Source organism: Corythoichthys intestinalis, chromosome 14, assembly GCF_030265065.1.
Source record: "Corythoichthys intestinalis isolate RoL2023-P3 chromosome 14, ASM3026506v1, whole genome shotgun sequence".
In the NCBI taxonomy this organism is placed as follows: domain Eukaryota; kingdom Metazoa; phylum Chordata; class Actinopteri; order Syngnathiformes; family Syngnathidae; genus Corythoichthys; species Corythoichthys intestinalis.
Genome location: NC_080408.1, coordinates 29,717,608 through 29,734,472, shown reverse-complemented (window position 1 = coordinate 29,734,472; position 16,865 = coordinate 29,717,608). Strand labels below are relative to the sequence as shown.

General features: G+C 39.7%; 1 protein-coding gene across 2 annotated transcripts in view; it reads right to left on the bottom strand.

Annotated features, from left to right (window-relative positions):
• Positions 1-16,865, bottom strand: part of LOC130929712 (integrin beta-1-like) — a 29,476-nt gene that overhangs the window by 5,138 nt on the left and 7,473 nt on the right. For both annotated transcript variants that reach the window (XM_057857122.1, XM_057857121.1), the window contains 9 exons: positions 11,267-11,333; positions 10,953-11,038; positions 8,205-8,427; positions 7,960-8,130; positions 6,240-6,634; positions 4,766-4,861; positions 4,570-4,659; positions 4,357-4,497; positions 4,083-4,285 (listed from right to left, as the gene is read on the bottom strand). In XM_057857122.1, the coding sequence (XP_057713105.1) occupies positions 4,083-4,285; positions 4,357-4,497; positions 4,570-4,659; positions 4,766-4,861; positions 6,240-6,634; positions 7,960-8,130; positions 8,205-8,427; positions 10,953-11,038; positions 11,267-11,333 (1,472 nt within the window). The remainder of the gene's footprint in view (positions 1-4,082; positions 4,286-4,356; positions 4,498-4,569; positions 4,660-4,765; positions 4,862-6,239; positions 6,635-7,959; positions 8,131-8,204; positions 8,428-10,952; positions 11,039-11,266; positions 11,334-16,865) is intronic.

Here is a 16,865-nt window from a genome sequence, read left to right as displayed (position 1 = left end):
GAGGCGGAGCCAGGTGCCATTGTTTTTTATCGACGAGAGAGTAGCGTTCGGGTTTGTTTGACCAAAACATCACTAGAATGTTTCAAAACTGCTGTGCTATGTGGTGTACAAATAGTTATTTATCGGAATATAGTATCCATGAGTTCCTGAACGCGAAAAAAAAAGCTGGACTACGCAGACAATGGGTAAAGTTTGTCCGTGCAAAGAGGGCTAATTTTCTAGACACAGCCTCCGGCACGGTTTTCTATGGTTCGCATTTTCCACCTGAAAGCTTCTCGAACTATGGACAAGTGAAATCGGGTTTTGCTAAAAGATTGCTGCTCAAAGGAGATGCGGTGCCAACCATACACGCGCAGCCACCTAAATGTCCCGAGATATCAAGAAAGAGGACGATGACTGGCAAAGGAGGCTAAGGCTAAGCAAAGGAAGGGAGCAGGCAAGCTCGAAATGGCCAGAGTGAGTACTCTTTTATAATAAAAAAATGTCACGCATTGGATACAGGACTGGACACATGTATAAATTATCGTTCGTAAAATGTATAGAACAAATCCTCTGATTCCATTCATATTTGTGTCTGTTGGCAGAGCGAAAAGCTATGATAGCGCAATAAATGATAATTATTCTATGCATTCCTTTATTTTGCAGTCACGGTGTATCAGCTTCACAAAAAGAAATGCAAAACAAATCATTGATGTTTCCCACACGATCTGCTGCCGATGTTTCATCAGTGTCATTGCTCCCCTCAATGACCGTTTCATTACGCTGCATTGGCGTTCGTTTGGGCTCAAATTGGTAACCTAAAACACCGATTAAAGCTTCGTAACTCTCCTCATCACCATTAGATGAACATTCGTTACGTCCTTCTGCGTCGGATTCGTCGCTGAAACTAGAAACGAAATTGTCTGCCATCATCGCCGCCATTCAGTATTAAAGCACTGAGCCTTTTTCTTGTTGAAGAAACACCCCTCACTGTCAATTCTGAATTCTCTTTTATTGACAACGAGGGGTGTTTCTTCATGAGGGAACCTGGAATATGTGCAGGACGAACACAATGCATCAGCATAAACAGCTCAAAACACCCCTAATTCTCCCCTCACTAGAAGGAATTATATTGATGCAGACAGGCGCTGCCCCCCTAGTGGCCGGTGGCACTCTCTTCACTTGTCGTGACGCACACAATCTGCCAGATCTCGGGCGCCGGTCGTTTTAGCTTGACAATCGAGCCAAATTTCTCTCATTTTCTTGTGTGTAATTACACGAAGTGGCATGATATGAATACAAAAGGCATGCGTTTATGGATAAATGATGGAATATTAACATTTTCCCAGGGCATGACATACCCTTTAAGATCGCATGAAGTCTTACAGTACATGAATTACAAGTTGGAGTACATCAGTGTTCCCCAGCAGTATTGTGGTTAATTACTTGCATTTAAAGGAATAAGCAGTGTAAAATAAATTATTAACTCTTTCAGTGCCACTTATGATAAACATCCAATTATGAGTCTCTTTTCATCATTCTTATAGGAATTTATCACTGAATATTAATTCGCTGCCAACCCTTCTAGTTCAAATGTATTGGATGTCCATTGCTGTCAATAGCAACCAATGAGTTAACATAGTCACTAGAGGTGGGAATCTATGGGAACCTAATGATTGGATTACAATTCAGAGGCTACGATTCGATTATAAATCGATTATTGCTGACACCGTCCCCTCCCAAGCTATTAGCTGCTTTTAATGTTTTGTACATTAGTTACCAAAATTGTACAAAAAGCCTCTCAGGCTTAAATAAACAACTATTTCAGTATCCAGTTAAAACAGTAAATAAAATACTCAAGTCCCCATTCTGTATCAGCAACTGTAAACTACATTCAATTAATTTAATGTTACGAATCAACCGTTAAAAAGTTGTTAAAATTGCTCCCGTTATTCCATAATTTCCCTTCTACTTTCGACATATAAAAACATTAAAACTTTTTTAAAGATAGATTCAAGTCAAGATTTTGTGGATTTAGGAGTATTTTAGATAAAAAGTTAATTAAGTTCGCTTGGAAGGTTCGCTACAACAGCCTTCCAGGGAAGTCTACTGCTTTAAGATGGCGGCTGTTTACTAACGCCGGCAAGTCTGTCATGTCGCATCTAGTTTTCTATACATGTGCTGCTAACGCCGCCAAGTCTGTCATTTCGCATCTAGTTCTATATACATATGATATCTATTATCTACCGTAGCGTTATGTAGACGTAGTTTGTAGCGGCAGTCAGCAGCAGTCAGTTATTATTGTTTTTTAATCTAGGGGCATGAGTTGAGCTAGAGTCGTGAGTTGAGCATTGTCATTACCCGGGTAATGACAAGCATGATGTTTACTCTCAGTCTGTTCCTCATTGTGTGTAAGACCGCGCTGACTGTGGTTTATTTCCGCTTTACTAGGCCTGTCGTGATAACAAATTTTAGTGTGCGATATTTCATAAATTATTGCGATATGCGATATTATTGCACCCCCCCAATTAAAAAAAAAAAATTTACAATAACACTGAGAATACAGTATATATTAATAGATCACGTACACCCATTTAAACGCAATAAATGTTTATTCTTAAATTCAAAAATACTTTTTAAGAAATCACAATGACCATCTCCGGCACGCTGGAGACGGTCCGCAGTCAATCCGGAGCACTGACGTGGCCGGTATACGTTGAACAATAGGATATAATGGGAACAAATTGGCTCCGGCGCTATTTTTTGCCAGACCCAGAACAAAAATGCATTTTGCGTAGTTGGTAACAAGGAAGCCGAACTTTTAACAGCACATCAGCTGCACGCGCGCACGCAGGTGCATGCAAGGCGATAAATCACAGCGGAAAAATTATCGCCTTCATTCTTATTTACCGTGCGATAAATGGAATTATTGCGTATTGCAACAGGCTTACGCTTACTTGACATATTTCAATATTCGGAATTTGGATGTTTGTGAATCGTTCTTGAATCTTCCATGGCACTCCTCAAAGGCTAGCTTCATACTGCAGGTCTTAACGCACGACTCCGATTTTTTCATGTTTTTCCGACTAGAGTGAGGCATTAACTTGACGGTCTGAACGGGACAAGTCGCATAGAATTGGACCATTTCAAATCCGATCTGGGTCACTTTCGTATGTGGTTTAACACTAGAAAACCCAGCAAAGGCCGAAACGGCCTTTCCCCAAGACAAATACTCCTAATATTCCCATATATAAATGGCTCTTGTTGTCGGAAAATGACTTGCCAATTCAAAAGCCCTTGGGCCATTTTGGCCACCTCTGGGTTTTTCCGGGGTAGAGGCCAAATCGGCCATTGCTTGGAACTATTAGGAGTACAAGAATTCTCTGGGACTTCTAGTGTTAAATCCGATCTGGGCCACATTTTTCCAGAATGTCGCGGCGGTCTGAACAGTCAAGTATCCCAAATCAGAATTCATGCAGCAATTACGCCATCAAAGAGCGAGACTTCTCCCTACGATAGTGGTGAAGCTGTGCGTTAGCGCCAAGCTTGCCTTGAACATGGCTTTTGGGGAAGGGTCGGGCTTGACAACAGTCAGAAAAAAATAAAAATGGGTTGAGGATAAGCCTGAGAATGATCTGTTTTCTCTCTATATGAGCAATATTTCAAGATTGCTTGAACGGCCGAGAGTCGGGGCAAATTGCTTGTATGTGTGTGCAACATGCACCGACAGTACATGCATGCTATCGATCCATATAAACTTTGAATATAAGCCTAAATGGGGTTTATGTGTGTTATTTGTGTCCTCTTTTTGGAAATCAAATTATGATCGCCCTGGAATGACGGTTGACAGCCAGCATATGTAGTCATTTGTTTTGATGCTTCTGTGCATGCGAGTCTTCTTGCGCAGCGCGTGTCGGACTGCGAATTGAGCGTATGCGTAATACTTGAACGGTCTCAATGGACAAATTCAGTCTGAACGGGCACGCCAAAAAAACATATGAAAACAAATCAGATTTGTGCATTAACACCGGCGGTATGAACCTAGCCTAATAGTCACTATAAAGTATTTCCATATTTTCTCCCCAAAACCAATTGCCACTCACTTGCAAGCCCCGCACTCAAAGGTGCCATGACGATTGTCGCATTTGTTGCTGTTGGGCTCCCCCTGGGCCGAGCACTGACATTCGCAGATGAAGTTGAGAACCACCTCCACCTCTTCGGTGAAGCCCAATGGTTTGATCTTGATGCTTTCCGCCTTGCCATGTGACGGGCACTTCTGAGATTCGATGGAGATTTTGAAGGTCACCTAAGGAACAGGTGGACGTTAAAAACTGTGCATACATATTTAGTAAAAATACGGCGTGATATTACACGTACCTCATCTCCAATGGAGATGTTGGAGCACTTCCTGCCATTCTCGCCAGTTCCCTCCACCCCGTTTTTACAGATGGACTTGTAGGTGATGGAAACTCCTTCCGGAAGCCGTCCATTTTCTAAGATTACCTCGGATGACAAAGACTGTACAAAAGGATAACAAATAAATGAAATAGGAATACTGCTGTGGGTTGTATTGTTGAGCTTTGCACACACGTTGTAGGCGTCAATGATGAGTTTGATGACATTGCTGGAATTGGATGACAGGGTGCCCACGGCCGATTTGGGAATGAGATTTTTCAGCTCCTGCAACACAGTGAGGTTTGCGTAAATTACCACAACTACCGGTAATAATGTGTTAGTAAATGTGACCCCACCACCCCACCCATCAATAAAAGTTCTTATTTGGCACCTTGTAAACGGGTTGGAATTCCTCTGTGACAGCAAAGATAGTCTGAATGTTGTGGTCACTCAGTTTTTGCACTAAATGTGCAATGGAGGGATAGTCCTAACAAAGAAATATTAAACAATATTAGTGTGCAGGTTAGGCGAAGTTCACAAATACACATTCAGAAAAATACAATGTAAAAATAAGGACATTTTGAACCAAGCCTGAAGATGGTGGGAAAGGCCTAAGAACTTTTAGGGGTCGCTACTAGTACAACCTGAAGCTGCGGTGTGAACGTAGGCATGATGCCCTATTCTGATTTTGTGGAGTTGTTAATGTTGCAAAAACATATGGTGAGAATGGAACTGGTCCATAACATCACACGCATATGCACTGCGTCACATCATCAGTGTTTAGAAAAGTATTGTAAATATGGTCCCTTCCGTACGTCTCGGCCGTCACTTTTTCTTGGTGGAATCAACTTTTCTTTTTTAACTAGATAGTTCACACGCGGTATCATGATGCAAAAGGTATCTTTTGTGCCTAAGTCCACCATTGCGTGTTCGCGTCCATTGTTTGTTTAGTCAAACAGTGGTGAAGTATTTCACTTGTTGCTGACATATAGATCGGATGTGTACTGGTGCACATTAATAGTGCAGAGTTATCGGGTACATTTCAAGTACCATAATCAAATAAAAACAGATTTTTCCCATTACAAGTGATACCTCAGCTCACAAACGCTTAAGCTCACGAACTTTTCGCCTCAAGAACATTAAATTCGCGAGCATATAGTCTCTGCTGACGAACTAGTTTTCGGCGGACGAACCAAACCACGCGGTCGAACAGCGCCACGAGAAGCTGACGCACGCTCACGGCGTCCCAGTTCGTCCCCTCCCTTTCGTTGAGTGCGGACGTGGTTTGTGTTTGATAGACATTTTGGACCATATTGAGTGTACTTTTGCTATTATGGGACCAAAAAAGACCCCACCACAGGCTAGTGTTAAGCCGAAGAAGACATTAAAGAAAATAAGGTATATTTTTGTGTAGTTTTAAGGCTTTTTCAGTAGAAAATTATGTTTTATGGGGACCTGGGAACGAATTATTCTCATTTTAATGGTTTCTTATGGGAAATAAATGTTCGGAAGACGAACTTTTCGCCTTACACTTTCTGGGAACCAATTATGTTCGTGAGCTGAGGTATCACTGTATTTCACATAATGTACCAATTATGTGAAGGTGCAAGTACTATTTTCATCCAGTTGGTGTCGCCATCTTTATATTCCACTGAAGTAGCAGTGACCTGTGGGTGTTTTTGGCTATAAAAGGCAGGCTTGTGGGTTCAGCTAATAGGAGATGGCTGACAGTTAATTGGCTGACCCATGTCATCACAGCAATATTACTCTATGCAGAGAAATCATATCTGCCAAATGCCAAAATAGAAATTTTAACTTGCCTTTTTTTTTTGTGTGTGTGCGAATTCAATTTTGTGATGTCTTACGTAGTAATGACTCATGGTGTACATGTTGTTCTCCAGGTGACATTTGCCATCGTTGGGAAGCACGATACCACCCAGTTTTCCATCCCCAGCAAAATGGAACCCCGCATCCGTAGAGAAGACGAGGAGACGGGTAACGTTCCTCCAGCCAATCTGCTCCTCGCACACGGCCACCTGCATGATGGCGTCGAAGCCACCCTCTGGAGAATCCAGGTTTCCTGAGATCTGCTGCTGGCTGACCAACCGGTTGAACTGATCACCCTTGTTGGTCAGCTTCAGGACATTCTTGTAGCTGAAGGGGCTAGTGCAGTTCTGGCTGCCTGTACATGGGTTCTTGTAACGCGCCGGAGTGGTGCTGATGTACGGCATCACAGTCTTCTCCACGAATGAGCCGAAACCTGGAGAAGGAGACACAACTTGCTGGAACCAAAACAAAAGTTGTGTCCTAAAGTTACCTAATCTATGTAATGTTGAGTTAACCCTTTCAGACCCGCATTTTTCCTGCTGGGCAAAAAAAAGAAAAAGAAAATCTGTACTGATTTTTACTCTAATTAAACACCAGAACGAAATGCAATTTTTTGGTCAGGGATATTTCACACTTTTATTTGTTATTTTGAATGCTAATGTGTTTTTAATAAGAAAGGAGCACTTTATGTTATCCTTTTTGAAGTTGTGTTTGGTCAGCCATTTTCAAAGAGCCAAAAATAGCAAAGAGTTTGCCTCAAACCTCATGATTTGATTTCGATGGGTAAAGTTTCATCCAATCATCTCCCAGAAATGGCAATAGAATCTAAATTCAGTGTATCTATTGGTTTAGAGACGCGAACGTGTCATGGCCTTTAGTAGCATGCTTAGGTCTGAAGGGGTTTTTAATTCGGTAAATGTCCTGCCCTTGTTGCCACCCATGCACTGCTAACTGAATTGCCCCTTGGGGATTAATAAAGTTACCTGAACTGAAATGATAACATTGTATAGCTGATACAACTTAGTAATGAACTTTTTTAAATTTCTTTTTTTATGTACTTATGCTTCATTGAACTTAAGCACCTCTTCCATGTGAATTTTCATGAATCTTTGGTTGTTTCTGTGTCTGGAACTAAAGCTTCTTTCTGCTTTAAAATAAAATTAACTTCTTGGTACATACAGTACAACTTCTGGAATAAAGGCTACATATTCAAGTGAACGTTCATTGAACCATGACACATTTGCCAAATGAAACTCTAGAAAAAGTTACTTGATTGCATTTCCTGACTAAATTCTAGGAGCTTTGTGGTACTGGGAAATTTAATTGCTGGAACTAAAGCTGTTCTTTTGCTCTTAAAGTTCCAGCACGTGTTTGCTGGCATTTGTAGTTTTTAGAATTAAATTCATTTTTTTGTGTGCTTAAGAGTTCCTGGAACTAAAGGTGAATTTCTACTATAATTGTTTCTTCTTGAGCACTGGCTGGATAACAGAACTTTCTAAACATTTCCAAATTAAAGTTTCTAGAACTTTAAAGTTATTGGTACCTTTAGTTCCTGTAACTAAAACGTTCCAATAAAACTGTCTATTCAGCACTGTAGGCAACTGCTTGAAGGTTTTGGAGTTCTATTACGCATTGAGGGTCTTTTTTCGTGCCTAATACACGGCCCCAAAACGAAATGCTGTCAAAATAAGCTATGGTCCAAAAACACTTAACCTTCTTCCAAAATTTCTTAGTTGCATGGAAATGAGACATCCTCACCAATCCTGAAGTCTGATGTGATGGTCTGCATTTCTCTCATGAGGTCTGTGCCCAGGTTCTTAACATTGTCCAGATCGTCTTTCATGGAGAAGGAAAGGTCCATCAAGTAGTAGAGGTCGATGGGATAGTCCTCAGCTCGCTTGAACTTCAAATCAAAAGTCTGCGGCTCACCTGCGCAATCATTTACCACAAAGTCAGCATACGGAAAATTCCTTTTCAATATAAGATTCTAAAAGCGAATGTACCAGATCGCAGGGTTAGAGTGAGCTTTTGAGGCTGGATTTGCGTGATTTGCTCGGGTTTGGGTTTGTCTGTGTCATCCTTCTTGCGGTTGGTGACGGGTTTGTTCTTGTTGATCACAATATTGCCTCGAGGGTTCTCAATTTTGGCCACATTGCATTTTCTGGCTTTCAGGGACTCCAAGTCGTCACAGCGAGCGGACTTGGACTCACCCACCGAGAGGAAGTCCTACCGACCAACAGAACATTACATTGTCAGTGAAGAATTGGGATATGAATGTGGACACCTATATGTGTGTGACCTTTTACAATTATTTTTTGACAGTTTATCTTTTCAAAAGGACAAATAAGCATACGTGGTCACTTAAGCTGAAACTAACTCCTCGCACACCTTTCTTATTAAGCGGCATAACTGACTTTAGCCAGCCAATCAGAGGAACTTTATTGCACAATGCTCTCCCATAATATTAATTTTGTAATACAAGTTTTGTTTTATACCCAACCTGTGTTCAAGCCAACGCCTGTCTAATAATCAACTATTGCTTTGAATTGCTGTTCAAATCCAAAGTACAGTAATACTGTTGGGCCTTGGCAAAGGTTTACATTCTACTGTTGTGCTTATTTCCCCTCATATGATATCGCTGAAATGACTTGATATATCAAGGTGCTGGAATTTGTCTTGCTCATAGACAAGATGATACATGCACAAAGACAGTGCATGCTGACTAGTCTGTTATTACTACAAGTGACAGAATTTTCTGAAGTTATAGTTTAAATTAGGCCTGTTGACTATCGATCAATGACAGTATTGTTTCTTTTTTTTTCTTCTTTTTTTTTTTAAGGAAACTAATAATTACAGAAACACTTGAATGTAAAAAAAAAAAAAAAAAGATTTAACCGATTCAATGGGCCATCTAACTTAAAAATGAAAAATAATCTGAATCATATCTGTATAGGCAAAACAGTCGCTTAGGCTAGGTTCATACTACAAGTCTTAATGCACAAATCCGATTTTTTTGCCATATCTGTATTTTGGCGTGCCCTTTCAGACTGTCTTTGGCCATTGAGACCGTTCAAGTATCATGCATGTGCACTAATTCCCAGTCTGAGATCTGAGACCCGCATGCGCAGAAGCATCAAAACAAATTACACGTTCTAGCTGTATGTCATTCCAGAGTGATCATATTTTGATTTCCAAAAAGACACAAATAACAGACATTAGTAATCCCCGTTTAGTCTTATATCCAAAGTTTATATGGACCGCATACACGCACACACATGAGCCTTGACGTGTGTGCGTGAAATGAGGTGGGTGCGTCAGTTTGCCCCGACTCGGCCATGTGTGCAATAATAAAATATTGGTCATTCGGCACACAGAATGAAAACCGAAAATTGTAAAGCTTATTATTTTATTCATGTTATTTTTTTATGACTGTGGTCAAGCCCGTTTCGTGCTTAAAAGCAGAGTTCAAGCTAAGCGCTAATGCCGACATGGCTGCCGTCCTCCGTGCCTCTTGCTCTTTGCTGACATAATTGCTGCATGAATTCCGATTTGGGAGTCTTGACTGTTCAGACCGCCAGTCACGTTCTGAAAAAATGTGGCCCAGATCGGATTTGAACCACATACGAAAGTGACTCAGATCGGATTTAAAATGGTCCACTTCTATGCGACTTGTCCCGTTCAGACCGTCAAGTTAATGCCTGACTCGAGTCGGAAAAACACGAAAAAATCGGATTCGTGCATTAAGACCTCTTGTATGAACCTAGCCTTATAGTCACTTGGACCGGATCGATGCCCAAATACACAGTAGCGTACAACATTATTCTCCCCACTATCTTAAAGAAGATGGGAAAAGACAGCGCAAATGAATTTTATTGACACAAAATTGATTTTGTCCAGAAAAACTAAATAGGTGACCATTTTATACAGTATATCCGACAATTTAGTCAAGACATAAAATGATGATCAATAGATTTTACTGTCAGACAATAAGTCAAATCGTAATTATCATGACAGGCCTCGTTTAAACATATTCGTGGTTTGGACATTAATTGGAGAAGCGGCGCTGAGCGTCTAACAAAATATACCCGCATTAAATTGACCAAAAAGCCTTCTAATAAAATCTCTGATGTTTTCAGACAAAAATCACAATATCGTATTGTATATCAAAGGGACAGACAACACCTAGTTAGTATAAATGAACTGAATGTGCAAGTCAGTTGCTCCAAGTATTTATGTATGTAAATTATATTAGACTTTTGAAAAGGGAGAAAATAATGTTTAAACACAGAAAAATTACACGGACGCATACATTTTGTGACCTTGGTTATACATACACAATCATAAGAGTCTACCACAGTTGCATTTGATAACAGGATGTCTCGAGGAAGAGCGGGGAATCTGGGATAATTGATTTTGATTGGCTAAAATACTAGCAGCAATATCGGCCCCCATGTTGGGCAGCCAGTTACAAGAAATACTGGCTCTTATTCATATTTTTCTCCAGGACTACATATCCTAAAAATGAAATTCTGTGCGTTTTTAATTTATTAAACAAGATTCTTCCCTCAAGGATGCGCACGATAAAGTGTTGTGTGTCCCTTTGATAGATTTTTATTCAAGAAAAAGTAGAACACTACTTGAAGCTGCCGGATAGTATATTTGCTTTGTGGTTTTACGATTCAGGCCGAATTTCTAGTTTGGATGATGACATATTAGTGTTCTGACCCAATTCTTTCCGTCAAGCAACTGACCTCATCCGTGCACCATCCACAAGACTCTGCCACTTGGATGCACTGACCACATGACTGAGCGTTCGCCTTGATGCATTCGCTTCCCTCTAAAAGAAAAAAAAAAAAAAAACACTCATGGTTAAAAAATAAAAAAACATTGTGAACAAGTATGAATTGCCAAGTAAAATGTTACAACTTTGTATCAAAAGACACAGTTGTAGGGCACACCGAGGTAAAAAATTAAACTTTAGTCCAGGCAGTTTTGGCCAAACACTAGCAATACTGTACATCATGTTATGTTGTTATCGTGCCACCTGCTTTTCATGGAGTCTCACCTTGTTGTGCTCTAATGAAGCTCAGGAGCGCTAACGACGACGCTAGCACAATTAACCGGAGATCCATCTGGACACAATAAAAATCAGTTAATTAAACTAAATTTCAATATTTTACATACAGAATGGACAAAGGTGTTGCAAGATACTCCAGCAGCATGATGTAACAAAGCATGTACTCACTGCCTTTGGACAAAAGTATTGTCCAAATTGTTGAAGATGTTAATATTTTCATTAATAGTGTTTTGATCAATCAAATCATTCTGTTTAACATCGTTCGATGTAAATATCGATATAACATGGACACATGCGACTAATCAAGCAGTGCATCATCGCTGGTCCAGAAAATGCAGTACATACTGTAAAGTAATAGGCGGTCTAGAGTGTTGCGAGATCTACTGAAAGTGGAAGAATTGAGTTTGAACAAAAGTATATTCAACGAAATGAAGTGAAATGTGAAGAACATGTGGACTAAAGCACTGGTACTTGTATATGAAGTAGAAAAAGAAAAAAATATATCTTAGTTTCAAGTATTGTGACTACACACTTACTATGACCATAGGTAGACAAAGAGTAACAATAAAAGTCATTAGACAAAGCAGGGATCCCCAATAGCCAGGACAGGTATTGGTACTGGTCCGTGCCACATTTGCTACCTGACCGCACAGAAATAATAAATAATTTATTAAAGACTGCATTCTGTCCGAATTAACTTTGGCATGAACCTCTTGACACACCAATAAGCCTGCCTGTCTACTCTATAGATATAATAAAACTGGATAGGATGCAATCATAGAAATCCATTGGCGCTAGCATTCTAGTATGTATTTTTTATATATGTGCTTGTCCTCAATAATGACGTAGCCGCATCAGATTTGTTCCCAGAAATAATAAGAACACACGCTAGCAAAGATAAATAGAAAAACAGATGTCTTTGGACAGCTTTTTTACAGGGAAAAGGCCACCTGACGAGCCAGAAGAGTGCCCACAACCTCAAAGAAAATGAAAACTTAGACAATACCAAGAATCCTACCTTAAAAATGGGCTTGTAGCAAGGGCATAAATTTGTATAGGGACGGTAGGGACAAAACACTACCAACTTTTCAGGATGCTCAAATTGTCCCCACCAACTTTTTAGCAACTCTTTATATAGTGCAAATAAGGTTAAGTTAAATAGTTAATTAAGATTGTCTTCACATAAGTTGTAAGGATAGAATTTACCCTACCATTATTCAGTGAAATATTTTCATTATGTTCAGAATTACATTTACCACTTTTCACTTGCTGAATGTGCCAGTCCATTTTATTGACTCAAACATACGTTTGATTGGCCTTGAAACCCCCCCCCCCCAACTCTGCCACACGCGCACATTAACACAGCCCCGACAAATGTTAAACAACATGCCGTCACCCCCACTCACTTCGAAGAGGAGGGATTTTAGAAGTTTTTTTGGCCAGCAGCAGCCACACACAGTAAGTAATGTAAAAAGACTTTAATGTTGTGGAGGTGGGGGGAAAAAAAACAATTTTGCTATTGACAGTGTGACCTGCATCAGAGTTAGCATAACATTAAACTGTGTGAACTAACCTGCAAAACGTGAGTATGAAGCTGCTAGGAAGTGTCTTCTTGTATGTGTTTTTTTACTCTTAACGTTACTTAAACTGTGAGAAATGTAGTGAACTCTGCTGGAAACTATAGAACCAGGAAAAACATGAGCACGAAGCTGCTTAGAGAGAGAGGTCCCCAGTCTGTGTATGTCACTCAATTTTTATTTTTATTTATGTGGTCTGAAAGCAGCCCAAAAGAGCGCTCATTTTTTGTTGAATTTGGCTGTGCTTGTGGACAAAAGCAGTAGTGTTTTACTTGAAGGAATGCTCCAATTTTATTATTATTTTTTATTTCTTGTCAAACACGTTTTTTTTAGTTACATTTAGTCTATGATTTAATCGATTTATTTAGACAATGTTGAGTGGACTTAAGACATTTTTTTTAAAATTCCTGGACAGTTAAGAGATTATTAACAAATACGTATTTATTGTGGATGTTAATATAATCTATGGTCACATACTGCAATTTAAATTTGCTAATAAAATCCAGAGATTAATTCTAAACCCTAACCTAAACTCTAACCCACCTGAACCAATACACATAAAAGTTAGTATAAATCAATACAGATTTATTTTTCATTGACCGTTTAGCCTATCAATTAATTAGGTTCATATCCATGAGAAATGTAGCCCCGACCTCCATTCACCCAAACCTCTTTGGTCTTATAAATGTCCCGTCCCCAGCTAAAAGTGTACATGCAGGTTATGCTGTTATATCGTCCATACCAATGTTCAGACCAAACCTACGCCCTCGGTTTGTCGTAACAGGTGACTCTCTGACGCCATTTCCGCTGTGCATATATTGTGACCAAAAGCTAACAAACGAGGCAATGAAGCCTTCAAAGCTTCTTCGGCACATACGAGACTAAGCACACTGTAATACTTTGGAATTTTTTGAAAGAAAAACAGCACGAACACAAAGGACAGAAACAATTACTGAGGGCCACCACATCAACAAATGCAAATGCACTAAAGCATCCTCGTGGCAAAACGTATCGCTAGAGCCAAGAAACTTTTCATGATTGTAGAAAAACTTATGCCTGTGACCAAGTATATCTGCCCTATTTGCAGATGTCCCATCACACCTAGCTGGGACCATCTCGTCCCGACAAAACAAGCTCATTATTTTATATTTGCTGCCAGGCACTGCACTGGTCTGTTGAAAAAATAAAATAGAATTTAAAAAATAAATAAATAAAATAAAGGCCCATATCACAGTGGTCCGTGGTGCAAAAAAGGTTGGGGACCCCTGACATAAAGGATGTAGGACATCCTCATTGGGGTCTATCAACAGTGGAGGAGCAACTTGTCCAAATAAGGAGGAAGTACCAGCCTGGAATTTGTTGGTATCATTTGCCAGCTCATCCACATCCTTTGATAATAATATTTATTGTTAGATCTACGTCTTCAGTACTTGCATTCGTCACGAAGGGAACAATGAACAACACAATGACCACAGGAAGAAAAAAAAAAGTATGTGTCCAACGCCCATATATGGTCAGACAGAATCTCAGCCATCCCAGTGAGACGCATACAAAATAGCCCCCTTCCCTGCAGAGTGCTATACTAACAGCTGTGAGCTAAAACAGGAAACACAAGACTGGATGATGCTTCACATCCTCCTCCATGTTGAATTCACACCTCTTTTGTGCATGCCGCAAACACAAAAAGATGTGTGTGGCATACATGCACTGCTGATGTGACCTACCACATCCTGTCCAACCACTCATGTCAGACAACAATTTTCACACGGACAACATGAATGCAATATTTTTATTTGTGAAAATACAAAGCTAATATGGATTCATCAATCACATTTTCTGGCCGGCCACCAATTTTTGAAGAGCCAGATTTTTTTCACAAACAACAACATGCATCTTTAATGTTGCAACCAATCTTAACAGATTGGACTAAATAATGGAAACACCTTAAAAAATTCACAAAAACTAGTTTAATATTGTGTTGGTCCACCTTTTACAGCAATTACAGCCTCAATTCTCCGAGGTATTGATTCATAAAACTTGTTAAATGTTTCCAAAGGAATTTTAAGCCATTCTTCAGTAAAATATCCTGTCTTTTAGAGACGATGGCGGAAATCGACGTCCTAATTGAATCTCTAAAACTGACCATAAATGCTCAATAATGCTGAGGTCTGGGGATTGTGCCGTCCATACGAGCTGCTCAACTTAATTAGAACGTTCCTCATGCCATTCTTTAACAAATATGTTCAATGATTATGATGGAGAAAATATTAGGTGTTTCCATTATTTTGTCTAACCCCTGTATTTTTACTGTAAAACATTGAACATTACCTATGAAACAAGATTTTTAACTGCACATGTTGTGGTTCTCTAAATAAAATTGAAAATTAAAAATTTTAATACCTTTACTACACCTTTAATAGCTACTTCCTCATTTTCTATTAAAATTTGGATCGTTATATTGTTTTTACACTACAACAGCAAAAAGCAATATATTCCAAAGTGTAAATCTTTGAGCAAATGTCTGCAAATTAGGTTTTCAAGCTCAGCACATGTGGGGATGTGATGCAGTGGGGAGAACAAGTATTTGATACACTGCCAATGGGTTTTCCCATTGACTGTGTATCAAATACTTGTTCTCCCCACTGTATTTGATTGTGTTTTGGTCACAATTGCCAGATGGGAAAGACAGTCCTCTCTCCAGCCCAAACAAAGTGTAAAACCCGCCAAGTTCAAGAAAAAATAGGCAAAATGACAAACAACATGTTTCACTTATACAACTCGATCTATATATTGATATTATATCCAGAAAACAAATAAATTAACAGTTGGAGACGCATTCAAAAGGAATCGTTGCCATTTGCTGATAAGCAGCATGGGAGATTTAGTTCTTAGAAAAGTTTCAAACTTGTATTAATTTCATTTCAATAAAGTATTATTTATTAAACATTCCATGCACAAATTATTTTTTCTTTCTTTAGTTTTTTTTTATTGCATTCATATAGTACAGGGGTCTTAAACGTAATCCTCATCTCTACTTCTGTGTCGTCCTCTTCCATTCGTGCTGTGACATTTTGCAGTCGCGTTGCGAGCCATTTGTCTTTGTGTTGCGAGACATTTGCATTCGTGTTGCGGGAAATTAGGTTTGTATTGTGGCAACTGAGGTTCGTGCTTTGGACAATTTGCATTCGGGCTTTGGCATTTGGGGATCGTGCTGTAGCAGTTTGCATTTTTGTTTTTTTCTTTTGCAAACTGTTTGGATTTGATGTTCGTGTTGTGGCAATTTGTATTCATGCTTTTTTGTTTTTGCAAAGCGTTTGGACTTCTCGGTCACTGTACCTGGCTCTCTGAATAAACTCCATGAGTGCATGTAACATCAACAAAATGGAAAAAAATCACGCTGTGGCTTCTCAGTTCTCTATTTTATTGCCACTGCGTCTACAGTTGGAGCATAAATAATACGTACTGCCAAGCAAGCATAAAAAATACCGTAGGGATATCCCGATCACATATATTTTCACCCGATTTTGAGAATCTGCCGATATAGAGTCTCGATCCGATAACGAGAAAGAAAAAAAAAAAACGTTTTAAACATGTTACTGTCCCACCGTGCCGGCTTCATAATGTGAATTCTTTTTAAACAGGAATAACGTAGAAAATTGCTTGTCTTTATTAAAAGCTTCATTGAGTGAGTCCACTCAAATCCGCTCACGCTCCTGAGAACAGCCTCTCAGTTACACAATGCACACTACCGCTAGTAGTATTTAGGGGCAGTTTACATGGCGACTCTGCGACACAAAGACGCAATGACTGAGTAGCGGAATTGCCTCGCGTGCATATGGTGTCGGCGAAGACGGAAGGCGAAGACGAAAAATTCTGAATCCTGCCTCGAAAGTGGAAGAATTCGATTGCGGGGATTGAGGGGGGCTTGCTTCGCATGCATATCAAAGTCTACTGCCGCGCCGGACCCGCGCCGATAACATCAGCACTCGTATACGTCACATTGGGCGTGC